General features: G+C 43.8%; 2 protein-coding genes across 2 annotated transcripts; both read left to right on the top strand.

Moving 5' to 3' along the window:
- The first annotated feature begins 6,051 nt into the window (after positions 1-6,051).
- On the top strand, positions 6,052-10,130 carry NDUFC1 (NADH:ubiquinone oxidoreductase subunit C1). The gene is made up of 4 exons (XM_080929401.1): positions 6,052-6,185; positions 6,805-6,908; positions 7,642-7,718; positions 9,987-10,130. The coding sequence occupies exons 1-3, from the start codon at positions 6,119-6,121 to the stop codon at positions 7,699-7,701; spliced, it is 231 nt and encodes a 76-aa protein (XP_080785527.1). The 5' UTR covers positions 6,052-6,118; the 3' UTR covers positions 7,702-7,718; positions 9,987-10,130.
- Positions 10,131-17,367: 7,237 nt separating this feature from the next.
- MGARP (mitochondria localized glutamic acid rich protein) lies at positions 17,368-24,398 on the top strand (the record flags this gene model as incomplete). The annotated part of the gene is made up of 4 exons (XM_080929599.1): positions 17,368-17,449; positions 21,242-21,345; positions 21,891-21,984; positions 23,722-24,398. 4 exons carry the CDS (start codon positions 17,368-17,370, stop codon positions 24,396-24,398), a joined length of 957 nt encoding a protein of 318 aa, XP_080785725.1.
- Between the last annotated feature and the right edge of the window lie 114 nt (positions 24,399-24,512).

Genomic DNA, 24,512 nt, shown 5'->3' with positions numbered 1-24,512 from the left:
GCATCAAGTGCCAAAACAGAGATGTTTTTAAGAAGAGATGTAGTGGTTTAAGGCGCAAGTGCCGAGAAACAGGCGAGCGAAGGGTAAGATGAGAGAACCTTCGCCTCTGTGAGGATTTGTGAACCGATCCGAAAAAGGGAGCTTAATCGTCTTGAAAAGCCTCTAAGAACTTGACCTATGAAATGGGCCCGGCTGGCTAGGATATCAGTGATTTTTGTTGATAACCAGGAAAGGTGTTAGCTAGAGAAGCCTCTGAAGGTTGAGGTGTATATTTATTTCATTGCTGAAGTCATATAATGCAGGGTTGAGGAACTAGCTATGTCGGTCACCTTGACGTAGTGGAGTTGAGGGTCTAGAGTTGTCCTCTAATTCATACTTAGGATTGTATCTGTTGAACTAACTGCCTGTTAACAGAAATCCACTGAGCAAGGTCAGGCCTGAGAATGAAGATCCAGACATTTCATTACACTTAACAATCAAACTTTACAAACGTGCATGCCATTGAGTCATAAGAGCCATTTTACCCTTGATTATCTCCTGTAGGCTTGTTGTAATCTGTGTATCATGAATCATAAAGATGTGCAGGAGTTTGGCTCCTTTAAGTCTTTTTTGTTATATTTTGTTTTGTTTGGAAGCAGGGTTCCCCAGTGTTTCCCTGGCTGTCCTAGCAGACAAATCCTGGGGTATCCTTGGACACTAGTCTCTCTAAAGATTAGGAAAATTAAGGGAGTGAGATGGTGCAGTAGATAAAGGAACTTACTTTACAAGCCTGGCGACCTGAGTTTGATCCCTGAACCCACCGAAAGATGGAAAAAGAGAAAAGATTCCAAAAAGTTGTTCTCTAACGTCACTGTTGGCACATATAAATAACATGAAATTATGGGTTGGAGAGATAGTTCATAGAGTAAATGCCCTGTTGCTCTTGCAGAGAGCTTCTACTGGGTTCCCAGCACTTCTTAAGAGACCGGGTGTGCAAAGGGTACACATATAGACAAAAGGGCTCATACATATAAAATAAATAAACCTGAAAGAAAATTCATCACATACAAAGACACAAATAAATAGCTTTCTGCAAGTGTGTACTGTGTCAGATCTAACCTGGCTTTATGCACCTCTACCATTGCACTAGCTATACTCAGCACTAAATACAACTCTTGTTTTTTCAACTGTAATTTTATTGGTGTATTAATCATACATAATAATGCCCACTAAATAGTAATTTTGTTGGTTGGTTGGTTGGTGTTCCTAGGTAGCTCAGGCTTACCTCGAACCCATATCATTCTCCTCTGCTGAGAGTACAGACATAGTTACCAGTCCAAGTCTAAGCAGCAGAGGTTTGGGTGGGCAGCTCCTGTTATAAAGATCTTTTTCTTTGTGTGTATTTATGTGCATGTGAATACTGGTGCCCAGAGAGATCAAAAGAGAGTATCAGATACCTTGGAGCTGGAATTACAGGTGGTTATAAGCCACCTGACGTGGGTGCTGAGAAAAGAACCTAGGCCTTCTGGAACAGCAGCAAGTACTCAACTGCCCAGCCATCCCTCTTGGCCCAGACAGCAGTTTTTAAGGTTCAGTGAGCAGTGGTCTAATTATAACATTGATCTGATTCTTTTCTGAGTTAAAATGCACCTGTAAAAATAGTAGTCTAACCACACAGTCGGTGACACATGATAGCCTGAACTCAAGAATAAAACACCTACTGTGATCACTACAACAGAGACTGAATGTGAGCTGTGCTTTGTGTGCTTTCTGTGCTTCCAGGAAGTAACAGCCAAAACCAGCAGTTGATGACCTTGCATCCTTCCCTGTCACTATGGTTGAAGGGCTCTCTCCAGCTGGGTGTGGTGGTGCACATGTGTAATCCCTGAGCTAGGGAGGCTAGGGCAGAAGGACGAGTGAAGTAACACCAGCACTCAGGAAGATTGCCTTGGACGAGAGACCAGGGGCCAGTCTGTACATGCATTTTATAGAAAAGAATCAGAAAAGGAAACTGTCACCCAAATTTAACAAAAGAACTGTCACATTTTGGGGTAGCTTCTGATTTTGTTGTTGTTGTTTAATAAAAACTTGCATATACAAGAAGCCACTCTTCAGGTCCTGAGTTTGATCTATAGACTTCTGTATCTTCTTTCTCCTCATTCCAACTCTTGCTCTTTCTACCTCACCCCCTTAAACACATCAGTTAAGTAACACACTTCTTCATGGAAAACTCCAGTGCTAAACCTTGTTTTCTAGCTGCTACCTCTAATCTCCTCTTTCCTAGGTTACAAACAAGGCTTTTAGCATTTAAGTTCAGGACAGGGTTTAAATGAATGTTGAGAAAGACATCTACTAAGCTATAGCTATTAGCTCCTGGCTGGATTCTTTTCAGGGTAGGAGTTTCAGCTACAGCTCCCCCTCCAACTGTAGGGGCCCAGTGAGCTCTAACATGCTGAGCCTGGTACATCATTACTTCCCCCAAAATATACACTAGTAAAAGGACACGGGGATCAAAGTTCCAAAAGAGAACAAAGTGGCCTTTCCCAGCATAGATCCTGGAGTTAGTGGTGTGCTCACTGGTTCTGTGCACAGACAAGCTGTGGCTTGTGTTTCAACCTGTTGAAGACAAGCACAAGCTGTGTCAGGACAAGCTCTGGTGAGACCGTGGAGAAAGCACATTCAGCTGCCAGGTTGCTGAGTGGACAAGACCAGTGAGCTGAGAGCCAGCGACTGACTCAGCGCATTCGTAGGCTGGTCTGCTAACTTGAGCATTAGCCAGCAAGCTCAAACTAGGTTACAAACTCATTCACAGTTTAGTAGCCTGTTTAGCCATCTTTTGCGTTTTAAAATTAGCCACAAGCACAATATGATTATTTTTCCTTCTACCAATAATGTGTTTTCTTTTCCCCTGCTTTTTAAAATGCACTTATCTAGTAAGTGTAAGTATGATATGTACACTTGTGTACACGTGTTTGCTTGTCAAAGCACCCGTGTAGAGATCAGAAGAAAATGGCTTGTCTGTGCACAGAAGCAGGTAAGCACACCACTAACTTCAAGATCTATGCTGGGGAAAGTCGGTTTGTTCTTTTTCAGAACTTTGATCTCTCCTTCCATCATGTGGGACAGGGCAACTGAACTTAAGGCTTCCGGCCTGACACTAAGCGACTTTACTCTGAGTTATCTTTTTGGTCACGCCCTTTATTCTTTTATAAAATGAGGTTTTACAATATAGTCCAGGCTGACCTGGGACTCACTATTAAGCTCAAACTACTTTCAAAATGGAGGCACTCCTGCCTCAGCTACCCAAGTGCTGGGATTAGATATGAGTTACCGCATTCAGCTAAAGACTTTTTTTTCCAAAGTTTATTTGTACAAACAGCACAGGACACTGGTCATCTGCACTAGTGTGAGGTGGGTATGTCACAGCAGTCTGTCTGTCTTCACTTTAGCAGGAGTCTTTTCTGAGGAGCCTTCACAGGGGCCTGGGCACCTTTGGGAGCCTGAGCTGGAGCCAAAGCCTGGGCCTGAGCTGGAGCTTTGGCCTCTGCCTTGGTCTGAACCTTGGGCTTTGTTTGGCAGAGCCTACGACCCTTGGCCATGTAGATGCAAACCCTCTTCCCAAGCTTGGGGTGAGCGATGAAAGCCAGACAGCTGAGTTTGCGGCTGGGACTCTTTGGCATCTCAGGCTTGATGGCTTCAGGCTTCTCAAGGGCCTTGATGGCCTTTGTGCGTGCACTCACGGCCTTTGTATTGCTGGCCTGCATCTTCTTCAGGACTTTCTTGTGCTTCCTGACAAAACACATGTTCCTCAGAAACTTGGGGTCAGCTCTCTTAAGAGATTCGTATCTTGGTGACTGGGATTTCTTGATGCCATTTCTGTACCATTTCTGGGCCTGGTTGTAGGTGGTGTGGTTCTTGAACTTGGCCATGTCTGCATGGTAAACCGAGGCTCCCACAACACTGAAACCAAAAGAGAAGACTTTTCATTTTAATAAAAAGATTTTAGGAGCTGGCGGGATGGCTCAGCAGTTAAGAGCACTGGCTGCTCTTCCAGAGGTCCTGAGTTCAATTCCCAGAACCCACATGGTGACTCACAACCATCTATCATGTGATCTGATGCCCTCTGATGGAGTGCAGGTGTACATTCAGATAGGCTATTCATGCATAAAAAAAATAAACCTTAAAAAAATAAATTAATAATTGCTAAAAGTACATAGAAATCTACTGACACCTATTTTACTATTAAAGTGGACCTAAACAGCTTTAGGTTTTAGCAAATCACTTTTCTGGGCAAGACTGTGTCATCTGCAGGTTGGAGAGATGGCTCAACTGTTAAGAACCCATATTTCCCTAACAGAGGCCTAAGCTCGGTTCCCAGCGCCCACTTCTGTGTTTGACAGGCACTGATAAGTCCTGATGCAGAGAGAATGATACCCACTTCTGGTCCTCAAAGGGAGCTTCATTCTTAGACCCTCACCACCACCACATGCACACAAGACTGAAAATAAAATCTTTATAAAGGGCTCGTGAGATGGCTCAGCGGTTAAGAGCACTGACTGTTCCTCCAGAGGTCCTGAGTTCAATTCCAGCAACCACATGGTGTTTCACAATCATCTGTAATGGGATCCGAGGCCCTCTTCTGGTGTGTCTGAAGACAGCTACAGTGTACTCACATATATAAAATGAATAAATCTTAAAAAAAAAAAAAAAACCCAGCTGGTCATGAACTGGAAAGATGACTCAGCAATTTAAGAAGTTGTGTCGTTCTCACGGAGGATCAGGATTGTTTCCTACCACACAGGTCACATTTGACAACTCGGGGGCATCCAGAGCCCTCTTCTGGCCTCTATAGACACGTGAGGGCACTGACGCCCTTGACAAGCAGGCGCAAACACAGATACAAGAGTAAATGAAAATGTTTAAACCAGCTGACCAACCGGGGTGAGACATGCTACTGGCCTTGCAGGCACCTGCACACATCCACGTACCACAACATAAACCTCCACATAAAACAATTAAAACAGCTTTTTTTTTTTTTTTTAAGAACAGTGACTTGGGGCTAGAGAGGTAGCTCAGTGGTTAAGAACACTGGCTATTCTTCCAGAGGACCAAGGGGATCTGACACTCTCACACAGAGATATGTGCAGTCAACATAAAAAAAACAGCAGTGTACATAAAATAATAAATTATTTGAAAAGAAAACAGTGTCTTGAGTAGGCAAACAGGGTATTTAGTACTCCCAGACAACACCTAAACTTCCCAATAGCCTACAGGATAAGTTTTCTGTTACAGGTATATAACTATAGTAGAGATTAAGTAAAAACAAAACAATATATTGTTGAAATGTGGTAGACACAAATGACACAGAGACGTAACAGTATGTATCTTGTTCTACATAGGCGCATGGCATTATAGCCAATCCCACCTTGTTAGGTAAGCTAACGGGATCACTAGACCTAGGGTTCCGCACACTGGACACCTCTGCCATCTGACTGTCAGACCACGTTCATATATCAGCTATGAGAATTCTATCAGGGCCTGTGGGTAACGGCCTATAATCCCAGGAGGATCAAGTTCATAGGCCCCTTAGTGAGACCCTTTCTCAAAACAACTATGTGGGGCTATGTAGTTCAGTGGTAAGGCACTTGACTAGGGTGTAGGATTTCTCCCCGGTGAATAACAGAGCCTACCTCACAGGACTGAGAGGAATCACTGTGATCTTGAGTACAAGTGGATTTTAGGAACTGTTAAGAGGCATTGCAAATACTTAGTTGACAAGTTTGTCTTTGAGCACATCTCTTAATTGATGCTAATAATCACAGCACACCCTGCAGTCCTTGTAATGACTGTAAGCTACAACGAACACTGTGGTAAAGCTGACAAGCACCCTGGATATGAACAAACTGTTTTCCCAGCCCCAACCCTCTTTTTCCCCTTTGTTTTATGCACAGCCCCCTAAGTCTGGGTTCTTGGGAACTTTGTCCTGTAGCAAGGACTCTGGCCCACCTACGAGTCCCATTTCTATTGCCAGGGGGCGCTGCGCTCTGCGCGACCCGGCGGAGATGCGCGCGCAGGAAGAAGGCGGTGCCCGTTCGGCGAAAACCAGCAAAGCGAGAAGAGGTGGAGCCTGCAGGGCAAGATGGCGCCGTCCATAGTACTGCGCTCGTTTTCGCGGCTGCTGGCCCCAACCCGGCTACCGAGCTGCTGTGAGTGTCTTTTCAGGCCCATTCGGCCTTCAACCTACCCTCACCCAACACAAGCTACCCTGGAATCTCTGTAGTAGGAGGAGGTCGCGGTCCAGACCTTCCTGCAGTGACCTTCACCGTCCGCGAGCCGGGTTCTCTACTTCTCATCAGCCGTCAGCTTTCCCCCAAACTAACCCCTGACCTCTACAAATGGATTTGGGGTATTTTGTCCCAGGCTCTTGAATGCCTAAGAGACAACAAACGGAGATCCTTCCAGGGCTGCCTCCCAAGCCTATGAGGGCCGGCGAGACTTTAGCCTAAGCTTTGAAGGTACCCTGAGTCTCAAGGACGACCTTCTGTCTCTGCTGGTGTCCCCGAACGAATGGCCTCGGTTCTCTGAACTGTGTTTCCATGACTGTCTACATTGGGGCTGGACAGATAGAGGATAAATAACAGTAAAGCCATGGTGGAGCTCTCCAGGAATCCCTGACATGCAGGAAGTGGAGACAGGCAATCAGGAATTCGAGGCCAGCCTGGGTTACAAGAACCCCTATCTCAAAAGAAAATTTACTACACTAGTGTATATGTTAGGTTTTTCCCCCCTGTGTCAATAAAACACATATTCTCTCTCCATTTTCAGCTTCAACACGATCAAAGTTCTATGTCCGGGAGCCAGTCAATGCGAAACCTAACTGGGTGAAAGTTGGGCTGACCTTGGGCGCCTCAGCTTTTATGTGGATTTATGTGAGTATGGTACTCATTGGATCCCCTGGAGCTGAAGACGTTTATGAGCTGCCTGTTGTTGGTCCTGGGAACCAAACTTGGGCCCTTTGCAAGCAGTCCACGCTCTTAACTGCAAAGCTATCTCTGTAGCTCCAAGTTAATGCATATGCTTGAAAGTTTTTCCTGATGAAAGGCTTTATTGCTGCTGAGAGTATTAAGGATTGAAATTAGATCTTCAATTCCCATGAATATTGTCATTGCATTAGTCATTGTTCCAGTTATATAGTCTGTCAGACTGTGGTTCTAAGAAAGTAGCTACCCTCTGACTTCTCTCTTTATTTTTCCCCCTTTCTTTTTTTTTAATTTTTAAAATTTTTCTTTCATATTACCCTTTGACTTCTAATTAACATACCTAGAGGTGAGGGATGGAGTTGGTCATTTGCTCACAGTGTCAGGCTCCTAAGATTGGAAGCACAGCATATTATACATACACATTGCATGTACACACACACAGTCAACAGCTAGAGTGTCACATTTTATAATTCTTCTTTCATTAGATGCTTCCCACTGTATCATTCTTGAATTGAATGTCAGGTAGTAGCCAACAAATTATTCCACTAATAATTTTAGAATTTAAATTTGTTAGCTTTTTAGTTGTTTTAACCTACCCAGTTTAATAAGGATTTTTACATGGTTTTTTCCTCTTTAAGCTGCCAGGAAGCTTACATTTCTAGTTTTAACCATTAACTTGCAGCTCATCCACCAACACAATGAAGATGTTTTGGAGTATAAAAGAAGAAATGGATTGGAATAAACTTTGAAAATAATACAGTAAGTATATTTATAGAGTACGTAGATTATGGAAGTTAATTTATCTGTTTCGTTGTGACTGAGGCAGGGTCTCACCCCTAGGGGTAGTGGTGTACTTCTTTTAGTCCCAGCACTAGAGGGGCAGAGGGAGACGGATCTCAGTGAGGCCATTCTGGTCTAAGTAGTGAGTTCCAGGATAACCAGGACTAAGTAGAGAGACTGAGTCTTACTGCATAGCTTTAAGCTCACTCTATAGACTAGGACCCATCTGCCCCTGCCTCTGCCTCCTAAGTGTGAGATTGAAGGAGTGTCCCTGAAGGGTCACACCAGCACTGGATGGGGTCATTCACACCTATAATGCTAGTACCACAGAGACAGTGGCAAGGAGATGATGAGTGTGAGGCTAGCCTGGTCTACACATCAAGACCCAGTCCCAAACAGAGAAAAAAGGGAAATAAGCCAAAACCACATTAAGTCATATCTTCTTCACTAGTACTTTAGGCGTTGTGTTCCTAATACTTGGGACAAGGTAGCATAACTTGTGTGTGTTGCCTAATGTGTTGGCCGTGTCTTATACTTGAGTATGAACTCTATGAAAGCAGGACTCTGGTCTACCGTGTTAGTGCTCATGTTCTCAAACTGTACTGAGTGTCCAGCCGCCCTGGGAGTTCAATGCTTTACAGCAAATAAGTGTATGAAGGGAGTGGATTTCTGAATTTTTTTCTGCTCGGCCTTTTTGTTATGATTGTCACTGTAGCTAGCATCCAGTTGAGGAATTCAGGTCAAACCTAATATGAATAGTATAATATATTTTCCATGGTCTGTGATTTGAGAGATTTGTGAATGTGTCTGTGCATACAAAATATACATATATTACATAAACATATGTAATATACTTTGTTCCTGAAAATTATTTGAAAGAAATTCTTTGTCCTTGATAAAGTGAAGTCTCTCATTAAAAAAAAATAAATAAATCTTAGCTTCTAGTCTGAGGAGTTAGCTCAGTGGTTAAAGCAACTGCCACACAAGCATGAGGAACAGAGCTCAAGTACTCTGAATCCATCTGAATACAGGGTTGGCATGGCAACCGTTTATAACTCTAAAACCCTGAAAGTGAACAGAGGGTTCCCAGAATACGATGGTTAACTAGATTATCCACTGATGACCTCTGGGGCCAATCAAGAAACCCTGCCTCAATGAATAGGGTGGAAAGCCATTGACAAAGGTCCCCAGCACCAGCCTTGGGCCTTCATGTGATTATGTACACACACCACAGATGTGCACACACTTGCAGACATGCACATATGCCACAACAAAATATTGCGGTTTCTATGGGTTAAGTTGATAAAATAACTTATGTTTGCTAGATAATAAACATAGTAACCACAAAACAGTTTTTCTTTATTTAAGAACTCTGAAATTGGGCTGGAGAGATGGCTCAGTGGTTAGGAACACCGACTGCTCTTCCAGAGGTTCTGAGTTCAAATCCCAGCAACCACATGGTGGCTCACAACCATCTGTAATGGGATCCGGTGCCCTCTTCTGGTGTGTCTGAAGACAGCTACAGTGTACTTACATAAAATAAATAAATCTTAAAAAAAAAAAAAGAACTCTGAAATTTAATAATTTAGAGTTTTTTTAATTTTATACATGTGTATTATGTGGTTTTTTTTTCTTTTATTGGTAATAGAGTTTTAAAATTTTATTTATTCTGTGTGAGTACATTGTAGCTATTTTCAAACAGACCAGAAGAGGGCATCTGATCCCATTACAGATAATTGTGAGCCACCATGTGGTTGCTGGGAATTGAATTTAAGACCTTTGGAAGAGCAGTCAGTGCTCTTAACCACTGAGCCATCTCTCCAGCCCCACTTCAGAGTTTATTGTCCAAATCTTTTGCTTCTTTTTTTTTTTTTGCTAATACCACTTTATCCATTTTAGTATTTTTGCTATGAATTTAAAATTAAGTACTGATATTATTTTTTTTTAAAGATTTGTTTATTTATTTCATGTATGTGAGTACATTGTCATTGTCAGACACACCAGAAGAGGGCATCAGATCTCATTACAGATGGTTGTGAGCCACCATGTGGTTGCTGGGAATTGAACTCAGGACCTCTGGAAGAACAGTCAGTGCTCTTAACCGCTGAGCCATCTCTCCAGCCCCTGATATTATTTAATAAATATATTTCCTAGATTTTTTTCTGATACTCTAAGATGAATTATTCAGAGCTGTTTTGATATTGTCAGTACCTTGGGTTGACTGGTGTTTTTCCCTCTTCCTTGTAGGTCTGCTTCATGTGATGATCATTGTCCACCCAGAGTTGTGGATATGAGAAGAGAAGTTGCATGTGAATATGTGTCAGTCAAGGCAACACATGCTTTGCATTGTTAAATTAAAGGAATAAAACGATTTGTGTTCTTCTATATAGAGATGGACTCCCTGGTCACTGCTGTGGACTCTCTAACTTTTCACTATTTAGTTTTATGTGTGAGTTCTTGCATATCAGTGTGTGTACCCTGCGCACTTGGTAGTCATAGAAGTCCAAGGAGAGAGCTGGAGCCACGGGTGGTTGACAGGGCCCTGGGGACCAAACTTTGGACATCTACAAAAGCAGCCAGTGCTAACTGCTGAGCCCCTCTTGTCATCTTTTCTCTTTTGTTTTGGTGCAGGCTTTCACTATAGATCTCTGGCAGTGTAGTCCACTGCAGGCTGGCCTCTGCCTCCTGAGTGTGTCCCTATGGCCATCTCTCGTTTTTTATCAAAACATTTAGATTTCCAAAGAGACAGACTACTTTACTACCCAAAATACGGAAGAGCCGAGAACTATTTTGTTGGTGACAGTAAAGAGTCTATCAGAGTCTCCACTTGAATCTTAATGGTTCTTGTTGAAGTGACTGTCTGTTTAAGCATGTGTGTGTGTTTGCCCACATGTATGCACACCATACACGGTCTTGGTGCCCTTTAAGGTCAGAGGAGGGCATGTTAGCCTCTATATGAATGCTGGGAACTAAAAAGCCAGTGATCCTAACTGCAGAGCCTCCTCTCCAGCCCCATAGTGACTTCTGCTCACTTGTGGCCACATGAAGCTTTTCCATTGGCTTCAATCAAGATATAGAAACTGGGGTGTTTTAAAGAGGGAATTGGGCTGGTAAGATGACTCAGTGGGGAAAGCAAGTACTCACCTGGCAACATGAGTAGGATCTCTAGAATCCTCAGAAAAATAGAATAACGTTCACTTTATAAAATGGCACTGTCTGCTCTTCAGAGGTCCAGAGTTCAATTCCCAGTAATGATTTGGTGTCTCATAATCATCTGTTATGGGATCTGATGCCCTCTTCTGGTGTGTCTGAAGACAGCTCCAGTGTACTCACATATATAAAACAAATTTTAAAAAGTTGGTCTACTAACCACAACAGGCAGAGTAACAAACTAAAAAATGGGGCTAATGGCTTTGAAACTAGCCACGGCTACACACAACAAGATCCTTCTCAAAAAACTGAAAACATGGGCTGGAGAGATGGCTCAGCGGTTAAGAGCACTGACTGTTCTTCCAGAGGTCCTGAGTTCAGTCCCCAGCAAACACACAGTAGCTTGCAACCATCTTTTACCTTTATGTCTAGGGGTCGGACTGATTCTCAGGCTCTGGAGACCTCCCTGAGGGATCGCTTACTCATTCTAACTACCTGTTGTTACTTCAGGCCAGATGACAAGGTGTCCTCAGATACCCTGCATGCCTGCAGCTGTCCTTGACTGACCACAGGATCTCATTTCTGGAAAACAGAAACTTAGTCTCCCAAACTGCCAGTTTACAGCCGGCCATGGTGTCAGCCTGGTTCTGGCCAACTCAGTCCTCTCAGCTCCGACAAAGTATGTCTACCCTAGAATTGACAGAGGAGTTAAAATTGCAGGTGGAGCTAGGGTTGCCAGGAGTCCAACCTTGAGATGAAATTACACTGGAGTATCCATTTGTGCCCAGTATCATGACAAGGGTCTTTATTAAGTGGCAATATGAAATACAAACCTCTATTGCTGGGATGTTTGCTATTCTGTTTGAGTTTTGTACAAGTCACCAATCTAGGGCCTTACACGTATCACACAGCACCCCCTAAGCTCTCTCTACACCATTTCTGGGTTTGAAGGAAGAAGGAAATCAAGAGCCAAGGAATTAAAACACACACACACAAAACTTCAAGTTAATAAATATATTGTTTCTTGTTGCTTCATTTGTTAGAGCACCTATAAGAAACTGGTGGGGGGGTCACATAGAAATTGAAGGGGAAAAGTCAATTAACTCTAAACAAGTAGCACTTGTCAAAAAAAAGAAGGAAAGAAAGAAAGGAAGGAAGAAAGAAAGAAAGAAAGAAAGAAAGAAAGAAAAAGAAAGAAAGGCACTTAAAAAAAACCTTGTAGCTGAGCCATGGCGGTGCTTGGCTTTACTCCCAGCACTCAGAGGCAGAGACAGGCAGATTTCTGTGAATTTGAGGCCAGCCTATTCTAAAAGGCAAGCTTTAGGACAGCAGAAGGCAATAGAGAAACCCTGTTTCAAAACAAAACAAAAGACTCTAAAGAGTTCAGAAAGCATAAAGATACCTGCACCTGCAACATTGGAAACAAAGTTTCAGTTGAAAATATACTCTTAATAAACAGAATCTACTGTGTGCCAGGCTTGCAGAGCGCTTACCTTGCATGACCCTTTCTCTTGAGTTTATCCATTTTCATTTTAGAGGGAGACATTCCCTGTAGCGTGTAATTATTAAAAAAACAATCCACGCCAACACTAGCAACTCACAGGCAAAGGTGCTCTCTTCGCCCCCATGGCTATCCCCAAGCCGCAGTCTGCCCAAATTCCCGAGGTTCCAGCCGAACTGCTCGAATTCCGGGTCATCTGCCTTCTGAGCCCAGTCTGCCAAGACTGGTTCTAAACCCCGAGCCCCGTGTAGAAAACTTGAGAGGCTTATAATTTATCAGTCAGATTTATATCAGTAAATTCTCAACCCACAAACCACCTACACAAAGAACTCAAAAGGAATGATATAAACACAAGCTGCCACCTAGCTGGGGCAAATGCACCCTACATTACTCTATTGTCCTTCTATGATATCCGTAGCTACCTGTGACTCTTTCAAGCCATGTGGATCTGGTTCGTCTTCCTATCCTATTGGAAGCATCTTCTCCCTCTCTCCCTCTCAGCCCGCCTTCTTTTCCCACTGCCCAATCATAGCCTCTAGCCGTATCTTTCACCTGCCCTCACCTGCATATAGACAGAAATCTACAATTACAGATAACTGTCTAATAGAACCTTTTACCATAAGAGAAGTACTCTATAAGCCCAGCTCTCAGGACACTAATGCTTGTGTCCTTGTGGACACACACACACACACACACACACATACAAGCTGCCCATATGAGACAGAGCAAGCAAATCGTGCCAGGGTTTACAACTCAAAAAGCTAGAGCATCAGCAATAATCATTCTGGCTCAGCTGGGCCGTGGCACTCTTATTAAGCACTCAGGAGGCAAAAGTAGGTGACGCTCTATGAATTCAAAGCCAGTCTGATCTACAAATTAGGTTCCAAGACAGAAAAAAACAACTACAAGAAAAAAAAAAAAAAAAACTTTCTTGGGGGGAACAATCATTCTAGATTCCTGAAAGAACTTAGATCAAAGGACTTTTAGAAATTGTATTTTTTAGAGATGAGGAGTTTCACTGTGTAGCTCTAACTCTGGTTGGTCTGAAGCTCCCCATGCAGACCAGGCTGACCTAGAACTCTCAGATCCACTGTCATGATTATCTCCATTTACAACCCAAAGGATTCTGGGAAACAACAAAAGCTAGAAAATGAAGGTCATGGCTCCACCCATATCATGGTTTCAGTATCTGGTCCCCAGCTAGAACTTAGCATGATGTTGTCTCTAAAATATAAAAAATTAAATTAAAAATTAAAATAAAAAATTCTCTTTTCTCCTTCCCCCCCCCCAAAAAAACCCCCTTTTAACTGTTTCTGGCTTTTTAAAAAAGATTTATTATATATAAGTACACTGTAGCTGTCTTCAGATACACCAGAAGAGGACATCAGATCCCATTACAGATGGTTGTGAGCCACCATGTGGTTGCTGGGATTTGAACTCAGGACCTCTGGAAGAGCAGTCAGTGCCATTAACCAATGAACCATCTCTCCAGTCCATTCTTGCTTTTTTATATTGTTTTTATTTATTTTATGTACATGAATATTTTGCTTGCATGTGTGCCTGTATGTTGGTGAGTATCAGATTCCCTGGAACTAGACTTATTAGACAGTTGGAAGCTGATATGTGAATGCTGAAAATTGAACCCAGGTCCTGTGGAAAAGCAGTCAGTTCTCTTCACCCTTGAGCCATCACTCCAGCCTTTTAAAGAAATGTTTCTCTCTCTCTCTCTCTCTCTCTCTCTCTCTCTCTCTATATATATATATATATATATATATATATATATATTATATATTATATATTATATATACATGTGTATAATATTATATACATATGTGTATAATAATGCATATACATATATATTATATAGTGTGTGTGTGTGTGTGTGTGTGTGTGTGTGTGTACAAGAGGTAAGAAAGTTGTGAACTACCTGATGGGGGTGCTGGGAACCAAGTTCTGACCCTCTGGAAGAGCAGAAAACACTCCCATCCACTGGGCCATCTTTCCAGCTCGTGTTTCTGGTATTCTACAGAGTTTAGGAAATGATTTTTTTAGTGCATTTGTTTAAGTGTGGAGGGCACCGTGTTTGCGTATGAATGAAAAAAGAAATGAAAAGGAAAGGAAAGAACATGATTACTTCTCAGTATGGTAGAGGAGAAAGCTTACTAGAGCTAAGGGGAAGCATAGGCAGAGGCAGACATACTTCCAAGAATCCAGAGTGGTCTGGTCATGAACTTGAGCCAAAGGAGAGGGGAAGAGAGAGGTGAGAGAGGGGACGGAAAGAGAGATGGGAGAGGGAAACCAGGTGCGACAGCCAACAGCCAAAGATACAAAAGGGGCGTGTAACAAAAATTGTCTGGATTCTGTATGGAAGGGCCTCTGGGGGAAGAGCAGCCAGCTGCTGGGAAGGGCTGGATAGTCGGAGTGGGGGATGCTGGGAGAACCTGGGAGTCAGGTCTGCTTTGATATGTTAAATATGCACCTCAGCCATTTGTCCCAGGTTTGAAACTCAACAGGTACACATGCCATTGTTGTATCAGGAAGCCTGTGTGAACCCCAAAAGACCACCAAGGAGCCGCTTCAAATGCAATAGCATTAGGGTCTCTATCACAAGCTCTGGCTTGGGTTCCCCTCCAACCCAGCCCGGCCACAGCAGGACAGGAAGGGAAAGTGGAGCAGCCTCGAACCCTCAGCAGAACAATTGAAATAGGAAAATAGGAGCAAACAAGAGAGTGTCCAGTCTGGCAAGCATCTAATAGAATGACTATAAGCAGACAGGCAGATACTCTGAAGCAAGGCCATATACAATACCAAATAGTCTGAAAGTACATCTGAAAAAAAAAAAAAAAAAAAAACAGACTAATCTTTGACTCACTGTTGCTAGGAAGTAGCTAGGGAGGAACCCTGCTCAAGGACAATTGTGGGGTCCTTCCTAGGATGTGGTTGCAGCTTGGATTTTGCTGCCCGTCAAGTTCTCAAGCTTTTTTCCTTCTTTCTTTTCTTTTTCTTTTTTTATTTATTTATATTATACACTGTAGCTGTCTTCAGACACACCAGAAGAGGGCATCAGATCCCATTACAGATGGTTGTGAGCCACCATGTGGTTGCTGGGATTTGAACTCAGGACCTATGGAAGAGCAGTCAGTGCTCTTAACCACTGAGCCATCTCTCCAGCCCCTTTTTTCTTTAAGTTGGAGGCTGGTCTCGAGATAGAGTAGGTTTGGTCTCTCACCGTGTGCATGGAGGTCAAAAGACAACCTTCCAGAGAGTTGGTTCTTTTGTTTCCATTATGTGAGTTCAGGAGATCCAACTCAGGTCACCAGGCTTGCAGTCTCCAGACCCCCAAACCTTAAAGCTGTAAAATATAAGCTGTAAAATCATAGTTACTGTTGGCGCTGGACCCTTACATTGTGTTCAATTTTTTATCTTTATCAACAAACAAAGATTAACTGGAGGTCATCTGACTTAAGCCAACTTATTTCTGACCCTCGATGTTTTCCTAAACAGAACAGAAAAATGTCAAGGATTTTCTCAAGGGCAGTGAAGAATCTGACCGGCAGCTGGGGAAATGCCTGCACCTTCAGTCAGCTACAGTGAAAAACTAACATAAAAATGCCCTGGGGTGGCCGGGAAGTTGCTGTAAATTCAGCAAATCTGACAACCTGTTTGTTTGGGGGAAAAAAATGAAAAGAACCCACCAAAGCTCACAAGAGTGGGGTAGAAGGTTCCTTTGCCCTGAGGCATGAGCCTTTAGAGAGGTATTCAACGTCAGAGTACTGTCTCTCCCATCTGGGACTTACAAAGCAGATACAAATATCATTTACCAGACGGAAAGAGCAGTGACACGCAGCATGGACTCTTCCGTCAGGCTGAGCATATATCACATCCACTTTGCTCCAGAGCTCTCCTCAGCCACTTTTCTCAAGGCAACAAGATTCATCACTCTGGCCGGAGTGGTGGTACCAGCGGCGTAGCCTTTAATCCTAACACTCGGGAGGCAGAGGCAGGACTCCTGGTTTCCTGAGATGGTTTCTCTGTGTAGCCCTGGCTCCTGAAAATAGCTGCCCTCGCCTGGTCTACAGAGCGGATTTCAGGACACCCAGAGCTACACAGAGAAAACCTGTCTCAAGAAACCAAGATTCACAATTCAGACTGGAGAGATGGCTTAGTTAAACAAGAGCGCTTGCTACTCCTCCAGAGGACCCTTTATCTAATTGTCCTGTTAGTGGATTTTTATTTTTTCGCCTAATGTCCTCAGTGGCTTGTTCGTTTGATTGTTTTTGTGGCAGGATCTCGTGTAGCCTACGGTGTTCTCAAACATGCTATCTATGTTCTCAAAGGTCTTGAACTCTTGAACCTTCTGCCTCCCCCTCCTGAGTCCTGGGAGTAACTTCTTGTGCCACCACGTCTGGTTTTATGCGCTGTTGGGTATGGAACCCATGCTAGGTAAGTACTTTTTAAAGTCCGGGACAAAGAGGCTGGCTTAGAACTCAGCCATCGCCAGGGGGAAACCTTACCCTTCCTTTAATATTGAGCCTGTAAAGTTGCCTGTTAACTTTTCCGCTACCTTTTTCTAGGAATGCTAAAACAGTTTGTGGGATAATAGGGTCTTCCACCTGAAGAATAAACTCTGTCTGCGCATAAATCCTGAATCAGATGCGCTTCTCTGAACGTGTCCTGCGTGCTCTGAAGATCCACTCCATGAGACAGAGCGGGTCAGGCACGTAACAGCGACTTCTAAGCTCCTATCCTCTTCTGAGATGCAGCCATTAAGCGGCTGATCAGGAACATTAGGAAAGCAACGCTACTAGACTTGGGTAAGGGGACCAAGGTGCTAAGGACTAACTAGATCCCCTTCCCTCGGTCCCTCGGGGCTGGGACGCAGGGGATCTCGAGTCCAACCCGGGGCGGGGCGCTCCTGAGGCTCCTCCCTCTGAGCTTGGGTAGCTTGCTCACCGCTGCATCTCAGCGCATCCGGCAATGTATCTCCGCAGGGCTGTGTCCAAGACTCTGGCGCTGCCCCGGAGGGCGCCCCAAGGTCCCGCGCCGCTGGGGAAGGACGGTGAGTGCCCCACACTTCTCCATGGGTCAAGGATGGGGACCAGCGCCCCGAACCCGCCAGCACCTAGTTGCAGAGCCCTGGGCCAGTGTAGGAACAGTGAGGGAGGGTCTGGGGCGAGCTCTCCGAAGTTCTTGGAAGCTTTGGAAATAACCTTTTTCAGGATAGCCTCTGAATCCAAATTAGACTTCCTGGGTTCCAGTCTTGAAGTCCGGGTCTCCGGCAAGTTATGTTCCTTCATTTTTTAAGTGAGGGCTTCAGTGGCTTCATAATCAATAGATATGGGTGAAAAAGACCACTTCGAAGAGGGTCTGGCTCACTCCTAGAATCGCACGTTGACCATTCAATGAACGGCTAGTTTCTCTGAAGAGGTAAAGGAGCGGATGGGCGGGTGGACGTGAGGTGTTCACGTGTTCGCGGGTGGGCTCCAGTCGGTTCACTGAACACCGGTGGTGCTAAACCCGGGGTTCTTCTGGTCCGGATCATCCCTTCCAAGTGCGGCCTCCGGGCACTCTTCTGACGTTGCCGACAAGCTTACAGCTCCATCAGCTACGGATTAGGGAATGCGTGAGGCAATGAGGCACTCTTGGAAATCTTCTAAGGAAGAAGCTTCCTGGAATATAGGAGCTTAACAAGTGTCACTGCTCTGGGCCGGTTTGCGGGGGTCCTCTCCCAACCGCACACCCTCTCTGCCCATCACTCACCGGGGCACAGCTCTTTGAATATTAGAAAGTTAATTCTTGCTGTATTTTGCCCCACTTCTTGAGGCATCCGAGGCAGCGTCCGGAGCAAGGACTTGAGCGAGAAAGACAGAAAGCCTGTGGAAATCCATGAGCCACAGGATGTTTCGGTTTGCTTTGGTTTGGACAGTTTCCCCTGCTTTGATTAGGCCCGTGTTGGCGGTGGAGGGTCTCAGGAAGGAGATCTATTCACCTATTCTTTTAAATGCTGCTTGAAAAAAGCAGCCCAAGTATTAAGATGCCTCCCCTCTGTATGTATACCTTATAAAAAAGCAACTTGCAGAGGTGAGAAGAAGCCATTTATTTTAAACCTACTATAATGGGGACTGTTCTGGTGTTCAGATAAAGAAAAAGATGAGACCACAGAAGTCTCTCCTTCACTCCCCCCCCCCCCAGGCATGGGCACACGCCTGTCAGAACCTGCATGTGCTCAGAGAACAGCTTGCAGGAGGCAGTGGGTACCAGACTGGACTAGGGACTAGGTCCTGAGGCTTGGTTGCAGACTCCTGTGCTCCCTTGAGTCCTGCATCTGCATCATTCTTTTTTACACCCCCCCCCCGTCTCCTACTCCATCATATCAAAATAAATATCCTGTTAACATTAACGTGCAGTTAGCAGTCTGGATGCAAGGGCACTGACCTTATTTTAAGTTTCACCTAATTTTTTTTTTTTTTTTTTTTTTTTTTTTTTTTTTTTTTTTTTTTTTTTTTTTTGTGGTACTAGAGACTGAATCTAAGGTTCATCTAAGGTCCCCATAGGCAATAATTCTATTGAACAATTACTACTAATAATTTTCGAGACAGGGTTTATCGGTGTAGACTTAGCTGTCCAGAACTCACTCTGTAGACCAGACTGGCCTCAAACTCAGAGATCCTCTTAACTCTGCCTCCCAATTGCTGGATTAAAGGTCTGGGCCACCAGGTCTGGAGTTGGTTGAAATCTTAAATTTGTTTTCCTTTGTGGGCATTAATTGATGTATTATTGGTACTTCCTACTTTAGTAAAAAATTTGTTTCAGTGTTTTAACAATCATTAAGTTTTGTCCTTTTGCTGTAAAATGTAACTTTTAATGAATAATTTAGACTTACAATAGTTTATTGGGAAAATATCAGAAAGACAAAATATAACATAAAAATGACTTATAATCTTCCTATTCAGTAAATACCGTTATTTATTGTTAGCCTACTTGGTTTTAGGGATTTTGTTGTTGTTGTTGTTGCCTTATAGAAACAAGGTCTAGCTATCCAGGCTGGCCTGAAACACTTACATCCCCCTGCCTCACCCTCCCAAATCTTAGAAGCACAGATGTACACCAACATTCAACAACTGTAGGTCTTTTTCTTTTTTTCTCAAGCATACTTTTCTCATGTACCTTGAGCCCACACATCTGAGGTCCTTTGCTATAGGAGTATTGCTATGCAGTGTCGCACAAATGTGGCTGCATTTTATCACAGTCTGGAGAGCAGTTTAGAGCACTGGCTGCTCTTGCAGAAGATCTGGGTTCGATTCCCAATACCCACAAGATTGCTCAAAACAGTCTATAATCCAGTACTAGAGAAACCGAAACCGGTCTCTGTTCTTCAAGGGCACCAAACATGCACATGTTGCACATATATACACAAAACACTCAGACACATACAATTATAAAACAAATCCTGTCTCAAGAAACAAACAAAACAAACAAAAAGTAAATCCTAGTTCTTCACACATTGTATCAAACATACTAAAATATGTTTGATACACTTCTATTCGATTTTTCTCTTATTGCTATTTTAAATGACTCAGCTGAAATTGTATTTAAGTCTACTTGTATTGTTGATAATTTTTTTATTTCTTCCTATTTAATAAGATCTTTCTGAATTGTACAGGGTGTAGCTTGCTCAGCAATAGAAAACTTGGATTTGACCCCTAATATTAAAAAAAAAAAGAATCCTGGTCTTCCTCTTCAAGATGCAATAAAGGTTTTGCTGCAGAAGGAAAAAAAAAAAAAGAATCCTGGGTCAAATAAGAAACCTATAGTGGTACACATGTGTGAAAACGTTGTGAGGTGGAGCTTTTTTTTTTTTTTTTTTTTTTTTTTTTTTTTTTTTTTTTTTATTTACTTATTTACTTACTTATGGTGCTGGGGAGGGAACTCAGCCCTCCTGCATAGCAAACAATTTCTATGTCATAAGTGGGGTGGGGTTTTGGTAGGGTTGTTTGTTTTAACAATGAGATGTGGGTCAGAGAGTTGGTTTAACAGGTACAGGTACTCATTATCAAGCCTGATGAACCCCAGGTTTTATCTTCAGGATCCACATAGTGGGAGAAAAAAAAATTAGCTCCCACAAGTTGCCCTCTAACCTCTACACACATGCTAAATAAATTCTCAGAAGTGAGATTTCATTATTCGATCCAGGCAGATTCCATTTGTCTCTCCCTCCTCGGCCTCCACAGCAGCTGGAACTAGAAAATGCACACCCAGATCACAGATCTGTTTTCAAGTCTCATCACAAACCATCTTGTGGCTGCAGTGCAGAAGGAGGATTTGGGAGGGCTGAGACAGGAGGATGAATAAGAGTGTGGCTGGGAATGGCTAGGCTACGTAGGGAGAGCCCAGGGCTAGTGCATTCTGAGCATGTGCTCTACCCATCCACTAGCACAGATTTTATCCTTACGTATAGGGCACTTGATTTTTAAAACAAGCCTTCCTCTTTTCTCAAATGAGCAGCTGACAAAAAGAACAGAGGAAAAGGAGAAGTGACTATTTCTGAAAAAGTAATTGTTGGACATGTATGGAGGAATGTGTTTCTTTTACATCTCACTTGGCTGTTGAGATTACTTCTGTCCTTTATCCTCACCCACATCTGCCCTTCCTGACATCAAGATGGCAGGCTTCACCAGGATCCCTCAAATCAGAGGAGAGGCTGTTGGATAAGATCACTACCCTGCCTCTAGCATTGCTTTCCCAGAAGTGAAAATCTCTGATGATAGGAGAAACTACATAAAAGATGTAATTATTTAAGATGCCTGTATTACTTGGGGGAAAGTAACCATGTTTAAACTCGTTTTCCCAGCATCTCTTCGACGAGTGTCATCCAGCAAATTCCTCGGAACATCTGGCTCCAATATGATCTATTACCTGGTTGTAGGTGTGACAGTCAGCGCTGGCGGATATTACGTAAGTGCTTAAAGACTTAAATAACTCATATGCCTTGTTTTCTAGTCCATGCCAGCACTCTGTGTTCAAGGCCAGTCTGGTCTGCATTCCAAGTTTCAGGTCAGCCAAGGCCCTTATGGAGAGAGGTTCTGACTCCAAAAAGGTGGGGGTGGGAGGGAGGGGTTTGACTCAAATGATGGTGGGCATGATTTCTCTTCTGTGCGGCACTGAAATTGTTCTTTAAGCGTCCTCTTCTTCTTCTTCTTCTTCTTCTTCTTCTTCTTCTTCTTCTTCTTCTTCTTCTTCTTCTTCTTCTTCTTCTTCTTCTTCTTCTTCTTCTGTTTGTTTTGTTTTTGAGACAGGATTTTTTTTGTGTAGCCCTTGGTAGTCCTGGAACTCACTTTGTAGACAAGGCTGCCCTTTAACTCACAGAGCACAGAAATCCACCTTTCTCTGCCCACAGTGTGCACCACCACTGTTCTTTGAACGTCTAATGGTGGCCTCATAGAGCTTGTGTGAGATAAACCTCAGGAAGAAATACAGCTAAGCGTACTTTTTTTTTCCAGACTTACAAGGCTTTCACATCAAAGCAAGTCAAACATACAGAACATGTAACTGACTCGAAAGAACAAACAAAGGCGGAGTTACAACCTCTTCCAGGTAAAGTAACTTTCTTATTCTGTTTATTTATGAGAGACAAGGTCTCATGACTCCACGGCAGGATCACCCTAATTGTGTGGTCATCCTGCCTCCACTGAGTGAATGATGGATTACCATCATCACACTTGGCTAGCCCTCTTCCTCCCTCCCTCCCTCCCTCCCTCCCTCCCTCCCTCCCTCCTTCCCTCCCTCCCTCTCTCCCTCCTTCCTTCCCTCCCTCCCTCTCTCCCTCCTTCCCTCCCTCCCTCCCTCTCTCACTCCTTCCCTTTCCCTCCCTCTCGCTCTCCCTCTCCCTCTCCCCCTCCCTCCCTCCCTCTCTCTCTCTCTCTCTCTCTCTCTCCTTCTTTTACCTCTTTAATACTTTAATTAAGAATTTCTATGTGTGGTGTTCACTTGGGAAGGAAAGTCCCAGAGTTCCAAGGAATGCTAGATGACACTCAACAAAGAGACATTAGGAAACAAGTTTAAATATGGTTACCTGCACCACATAATGGAGACATCGTAAAGAATTTTCAGGGAAAGCAACTTGTTTTGGCTGAGCGCATTTGATCACTGAAGGCGAGTCCTGTATGTCCTGCTGATGGGCAGCTTTAACTCTTTGCCGTGATAGCTCCTCTCAGACATCCACTCATGCAGACGTGACTCCAGACTCTGTGTCCTCAGCGGTGCCTCTCATTCCCCTCGTTATTGTTTTAAATTATACGCTGACTTTTTTCTGTTTGAACAAGCACCAGCCTTTCTCAAAGTTACTTCACATGAGTTGAACCATGTACTGAGTCCTCAGTGGAGAAGTCAGCCACCGTGAGAATGGAAGCTTACAGTTTCACACTGACATCCCTTTCCTGCCTCACATAGCTCACTTTAACTTCATAAAGATTTATTTTATGTGTGTAAGTGTTTTGCCTGCATATAGATATGTATACTATATGTATAACTAACTGCTCTCTCTCTCTCTCTCTCTCTCTCTCACACACACACACACACACACACACACACACACACACACCACAAGAGGTCAGAAGAGATCTGGCTCCCCTGGAACAGAATTACAGTTGGTTGTGAGCCACCGCGTGGGTGCTGGGTGCCAAACCCTGGTCCTCTGAAGGTGTAGCTGGTGCTCTTAAGGCTGAGCCCTCTCTCTATACCCAAGCCAATTACTTTAAATTGATACTGTTTTCTATCTTCATTTTAAGGTTATTATCAATTACTGTTATCTTTATTTAGGAAATTTATATTAGCAGCTCAGGAGTCAGGTTTTGATTTGCAGGGGTTTTATTTGTTTTGTTTTTTGTTGAGATTGGTTTGTTTTGTTTTGTTTCTGGTTTGTTTGGTTAGTTGGTTTGGTTTGGGGGCTTTGGGTTTGCTTTGTTTTTGGTTTGTTTTTGTTTTTTGGTTTGTTTTTGAGACAACCTCTCAGCATGTAGATCAGGTTGTACCCTGAACTCACAAAAATCTATCTGCCTTCACCTTGGGTCGCTGGAACCAAGAGTGTGCACCACATTAAAGCTAAAGCATTTAGCTTTAACTTCTTTGTCATGACATTAGGAAACTGTATTAGAGCCAGCAAGATGGCTCTGGAGGGTAAAGGCAATCACAACATTGAGAAATGGAGGCGCGTGCGAGGGGGGGGGGAATTCAAGATCATCTCAGGCCTAGTAGCAGATTCATAAATTGTAATTTTACTTTACTCCCATGCTCTCCCAATTAACACCTTGCTTAATTAACTAAATCTTAAAGGTGAAAAGGAGCACGTGGCAGAAGCCGAGAAAGCATGTTCAGAGACTGGAGACATTTCTGTAAAGGAATCTGAATCAGTAGATGCTGAGGAAGCTGTGCTTCCAGAAGAGCCTCAGGCCTCCGCCTCTGAGGTCCCTGCAGAAGCTGCCCCGGAGGAGACATCCATATCCGGCTCAGAGCCTGAGCTGGAGATCACCGAGGACAAGGACGCTTCCCTGCTGGAGACCACTGAGGGTGTCCCGGAATCCACTCCGGAGGTGGAGAGTGCAGCGCCAGACCAGGCTGATGTTTGCAGTGAGGGGTCTGCTCCCTGCAATGAGGGGGCTGACACCAGCAATGAGGGGTCTGCTCCCTGCAATGAGGGGGCTGCTACCTGCAATGAGGGGTCTGCTCCCTGCAATGAGGGGGCTGCTCCCTGCAATGAGGGGTCTGCTCCCTGCAGTGAGGGGGCTGACACCAGCAATGAGGGGTCTGCTCCCTGCAATGAGGGAGCAGACACCAGCAATGAGGGGTCTGATACCAGCAAGGAGGCTGAAGGTACCACTACTGCTGACAGGAGCTCCGAAGAGAGTGCCAAACTAGAAGAAAGCCATCCCTTAGGCTCAGAACCCTCTGCCCAGCCTGAGTCACAAGAAGAAACCGAGGTCACAGAGGAAGCAGCATCACCCCAAGGCTGATCTGCAAAATTCTAAACTTGCTTTTGTAGTTTTAGTAACCTTGGCTCTCCTTTCTAGAACATTTTAATATACCTTAAAGAATTTGGCTTTACTAATTGGATATTAGATTGGGAT

The sequence above is a fragment of the Micromys minutus genome (assembly GCF_963924665.1).
Source record: "Micromys minutus genome assembly, chromosome: 15".
Lineage (NCBI taxonomy): Eukaryota > Metazoa > Chordata > Mammalia > Rodentia > Muridae > Micromys > Micromys minutus.
The sequence above is the reverse complement of the archived record's forward strand: the minus strand, read 5'-3'. Positions and strand labels throughout refer to the sequence as shown.

Excerpts from the sequence above, each read along its gene's own strand:
- NDUFC1 (XM_080929401.1), top strand. The coding sequence starts at position 6,119 with ATGGCGCCGTCCATAGTACTGCGCTCGTTTTCGCGGCTGCTGGCCCCA. Across the intron at positions 6,186-6,804 it reads AACCCGGCTACCGAGCTGCT|CTTCAACACGATCAAAGTTC; the intron begins GTGAGTGTCTTT and ends CTCCATTTTCAG. Across the intron at positions 6,909-7,641 it reads CAGCTTTTATGTGGATTTAT|CTCATCCACCAACACAATGA; the intron begins GTGAGTATGGTA and ends ATTAACTTGCAG.